We start from the raw sequence: 4,730 nt of genomic DNA, 5'->3' as shown, positions 1-4,730 counted from the left end.
GCAAAGGCCAGCCAGATGCTTATGTTAACCGAGGTGTATTGCTGGATGTTAAAATTCCATGCTTATTAAGGGGCTTAAGTAAAAAAATTGCAGTGGCTCCTTGTAGAATTCAGTCTGGATTCTTGGCTGTTAATCTCTTCTCAAATACAGTTCTGTCCAATGAAACAAAACCTCAAAACAACCCCCAAACAAAACCAAGAACAATAATAACTCCTATCCTGAAATGGGTTAAATTAGTTAAAAGGTAGTTACTGTTTGAAAGAACTCTTTTGTGTAAGCACTAAGTATTGAGTTTGCTGGCTTTTCTTCCTATATTAAAAGTAAAGCCTACTTTTATTGAAAAAAGTACCAAATTTGTACAAGTAGACTTATATACTTAAGTTCATAATGGAGAAGGATGTTTTTTAAAGAGGTGCTTACAAAGTGGGTGTTATGGGCCTTAAGGAGGTAAGTCTGTTTAAGGCAGGGATTGTAAATCAAAGTAACTTGTAAGTTGCAACTAAAAAGTTTTCTTAGATTATCATTAATATTATGAAAATACAACAATATTCAGAATGTTAGTGCTGATAAAAAAATAGAGTAAATACAGACCCTATTAGGAAGCACTGCTTTTAGTCTGCCTATTGAGGGACCTTCTGTTTCAAACAGAAATAGGTATTCCTCCCCTTTAAAGAGAAAAGGGCTACTGTACATAATACATATTTTTTTTTAATTATGAGAAAGCCATCCTTGTAACAAGCCAAATATAATTTACTTATTACTTTGCAACTACAGTAAAATGTTCACAAACTATACAAAGACTTTAGACAGTAAACATGTATTTAATAAAACCGTAGTTCAGTTACACCAGATCCTTAAAGAAGGAGTTCCCAGTACAACTTCATTAATCTGCTTGTACCACAGAACAGTTTCCAGTTAGACATACACATTCACAACATTCAAAGTCATTTGGTCCACCACTAAACTCTTCCCTTTCCTCTTGCAAATGTGTATGTTTTTGCCTGCCTCCTCAGCAGGCATTTACCTGAAAAGATAAAAGTATTTGCATTTAAAGATAAGGCCTTTCTTTGCCAGATAAAATTACATAATTTTTAAAATAAAATAATGTTTAATTTAGCTAAATGAGACATGTTAAAGGCTTGCAAACTTCTATTCCTAACCAGATTACCCATTGCCCTTCTCAACTACAAGCCCTCCCCACAGCCTTTGCTAGCCTCCTGTCTAGTAAAAAAGAAAAAAACATACAAATGAAAAAAATGCCACAAAAACATATGAAGAAGCTTATAATTTTTCTAGGGAACTGAAATACTGGTGTATTTCTGCAATATGAACTTTTTCCTACAAGACTTAGAGGTGTTAACAACAGGCGTGGGGTTTTTTTTCTTGTAACTTTTTTTATGGTAACAATGGGGAATGATTAATGGAAAAAGGAATGCTTACTTAAGACTTAAAGTAAATTAAACCATACTATATATATATTGTGTTAGATGAGACTCTTGCCAGCCAAACTAATTAGCAAAGCAATTAAAATTCAGGTAGCTGTAAGAAATTTAAAGACCGTGACTTTTTTAATTGTGGGGGTTTTTTTGCCCTCTGCTCTCCCCCTTTTAAGCAATTATTTTCTGCTATACTAGAATTCAAGATTTGCATAGTTATATCACTGTAACAGGAAAAAAGATTTTTATTAATGGTATTTTAATAATCGTATTAATTTTCCTTCTTTTTTACTGGTAAGCATCTACTTTAAACAAAAGTACCTCATGTCATATTAGAAATGCCAACAGTTTCAGTCACTACTGATCTAGGCAGGCCTTCCAATTAGCAGCCCAAAAAGATGAAAAGTTCTAAATAATTTTTTTAATCAGCTGTGTTCAAGAATCTTTGCTACACTTTGGATATCTACTTCTATGCAATCAAAAGTGAAAACTCACCAGTTCTGAGGCAAAACCTCTGAACACCTCATGTTCTTTTTTTCCCTCTTTACTGAAACTATCTAACCACTTTGGTTCTCTTCCTGTTTTGGTAACTTTTGTAAAATGCTCCATTTAACCTTAATCTTCAGTTATCATGGTTATTATTTAAAAAAATGAAAGCAGGATACAGCAGATTTGGAATTACCTTCCTCATCCACCTCCAGCCATTGGTGGTGGACTGGGGCCACCACCCCAGTTGTTTATTCGACCCATCCTACGGCGAGGATGTGCGGGAGGCCTGAAAAGAAAGCAAACGTCTATTCAATCAGCATTAAATTGTTAAACTAGAAATATAATAACATTTCTAAATGACAGTTCTTAGAAAGTTAGAACCTGTGGAAAAGTTGTGTTTCATTTGAAAAGCTGTAAAAAAAAAACCCAAAACCCAACCCCACTTTCATGAAAATTCTCTTATGCAAACTATTCTAATTACTGTTGCCTCACAAAAGAAAGCTACAATTAACCGAGGATTTAAAAACATTAAGAGCAAAGAAGCACAGTAACTACAGTGTTTATAGAAATTATATCCCTAGAAAGATAAGTAAAGAGGTACAGGAAAACAGTCTTTTATTTGTAGGTAATCTAATAACAGAAAATCACTTTTCATGTAAATGACATGCTCAGTATAAGGAAGCCTAATGAAGAATTACAATAAAGATGCATTTTGTCTACTAGGCAGGTTTGCAAAATTGTTCAGTGAGAGAGACTATGCTGCTATTACAGCTATCCAAAGGTATGTTTTGTAATCACTGAGTTTCAGACAACATACTGCTTATAAACAACATTATAGTCTTCTTACATGACCTGTTTCAATGCTCCTCACAACTATAATCTGAATACATTGTTACTTTGCTAAGATAGGAAAAAAACCACAGAACTAATGTGAATATGAAGGAATACCCTCTTCCATCATTGTATCCTGAATAGGAGGAAGCTGTGTAGCCTCGTCTTCTCAAATCTGGTTGAATAATGCTCTGGAAACTGAAAAATAAAACAGGATTTAGATGACTTGATTGCTAAACACAGTTTGTGAATTTTCTGATTGCAAGATATACGCTAGGTGATCATTCTATGATTCTAAGATTTTAAAAAGACTGAAAATAGTAAGTAGTGTTCAGGAATGAACAGTCTATCTTTTCAAGGTTACTGCCGTTTAATAAATATTTGCAATTTTTCTTCTACATCTGAAGATAAAAGTTAAAGTAATTCCAAATTACAGTAAGGCTCAAACCATAAATACTATTTTTTTCTGGTTAATAAAGTGCAAGAAATGCATAATGTATCAACCTGTAAGTAAAAGGACTGTTGAATACACTATGAAGGACTTCCTATTTGTTGAATACAAACGAACGACTGTTGAATACATCAAAATAAATTTTTGTTTCTTAACTGGCTTCAATCTGGGGCAATAAATTTGTGATTATTTTTACATAACCAGAATCCATTGTTACCAGCAGAAATTCTCCCAATGATCTCATTTCCTCAGCTATTAGAAACTAGTGGTTTAACAGAAGTATATGCTTTTACTTTGGGCAGTATTAAAATGGAAGAAATGTAAGGAAACTCATTTGAACTGCCATTAAGTTACCCTCATTTTGATACCCTTTTCTTTTTAATTAATTATACTATAGTGCTTAATAACCAAAGCCAAAAAGTCATAGTAAAGCATTTATCTGTATTTTGGGGACAGTAGGTATGGAATACCAAAGAGCAGATCTAACATTTTTATTTTTGTATTCCTGCTAGCACTGAGTAGCATCTACTTATGACAAATCTAAAATAAAGCTCAGCAAAAGAATTAAGTGTTTACTTACAACAGAACCACAAAATCTGCTATTGACCACAAGAAATCTGTTATAGATGACAAACTCCAAGGAGCCCGACTCTGGTTATCCAAAACTTGTCCTGTAACATACCAGATACAAAACACCCAGCAATGTTTAGTGTGTGACACTGTGCAGTGTATTACACAAAACCACATCTGATGAGTCTAGGATTTGCAGACAGGGTGGAGAAAACACAGTACATGGCCAAGGGTGGCAGTTTCCATTCCCTTGAAATAGTAGGATCGCCGCCACCAGACACTGTGTCCAGGTAAACCTCCCAAAAAAACACCAGTAGTCTCTATTTCCCTGGTTAAGCTGCTTCTCTGTTACGCTCCCGAGGTATGCAGAACACGCTTGGGCTTTTCCAAGTCCTTAAAAACTGTTTACAAGGGCCTGAGGCTCCAATCCAGGCCGCAGGGAAGCGCAGGGGCAGGCGGCCGATCCGGCAGCGGGCCGGGCTGTGCTGGGCTCTCCCGGGCAGCGCAGGCCCGACGCCCCCCAGCCCAGCTTCCAGCCCGTCCCCCGCCGCCCCGCTGTGTGCCTGCCGCCCCCCGGCGGGATGACCCCGTCCCCCGGCCGCCCCTCACCGTTGGAGATGTAAACCATGGCGCCGGCCCCGGCGCTGCCCCGTCACCTGCCCGCCCCGCTGCGCCTGCGCGGGCGGGAGGCGCATGCCCAGGGCGGGCTGCGGAGGGCGGCGCGCGGGCCGCGCTGCTGGCGGCGCTGAGGGGAAGGGGCGGGCGGGGCGGCCCGGCCGGGCCGGGCCGGGCCGGGCCGGGTCGGGTCGGGTGCGGTGCTGCCCCTGCCGCGGTGCTGCCCCCGCCCCTGGTTCGTTTTTTTGCCTTTCCACTGTGATTCTAGTGGGATGAAGGCCCCCGCTAACGAGGGTTTCCCTCAGCAGCCCCGCTGCCGGGCCAGCCGGCCTGGGGCG

General features: G+C 39.3%; 1 protein-coding gene across 1 annotated transcript; it reads right to left on the bottom strand.

The window, feature by feature from the left end:
- Positions 1 to 801: 801 nt before the first annotated feature.
- Positions 802 to 4,494, bottom strand: SELENOK (selenoprotein K). Its single transcript, XM_051627842.1, has 5 exons — positions 4,387 to 4,494; positions 3,788 to 3,878; positions 2,874 to 2,954; positions 2,119 to 2,211; positions 802 to 1,024 (listed from the first exon to the last, which is right to left on the bottom strand). Exons 1-5 carry the CDS (start codon positions 4,403 to 4,405, stop codon positions 1,021 to 1,023), a joined length of 288 nt encoding a protein of 95 aa, XP_051483802.1. The 5' UTR covers positions 4,406 to 4,494; the 3' UTR covers positions 802 to 1,020.
- Positions 4,495 to 4,730: the final 236 nt, after the last annotated feature.

This window comes from Apus apus, chromosome 9 (genome assembly GCF_020740795.1).
Source record: "Apus apus isolate bApuApu2 chromosome 9, bApuApu2.pri.cur, whole genome shotgun sequence".
Lineage (NCBI taxonomy): Eukaryota > Metazoa > Chordata > Aves > Apodiformes > Apodidae > Apus > Apus apus.
This window is presented reverse-complemented; position numbering and strand designations above follow the sequence as displayed.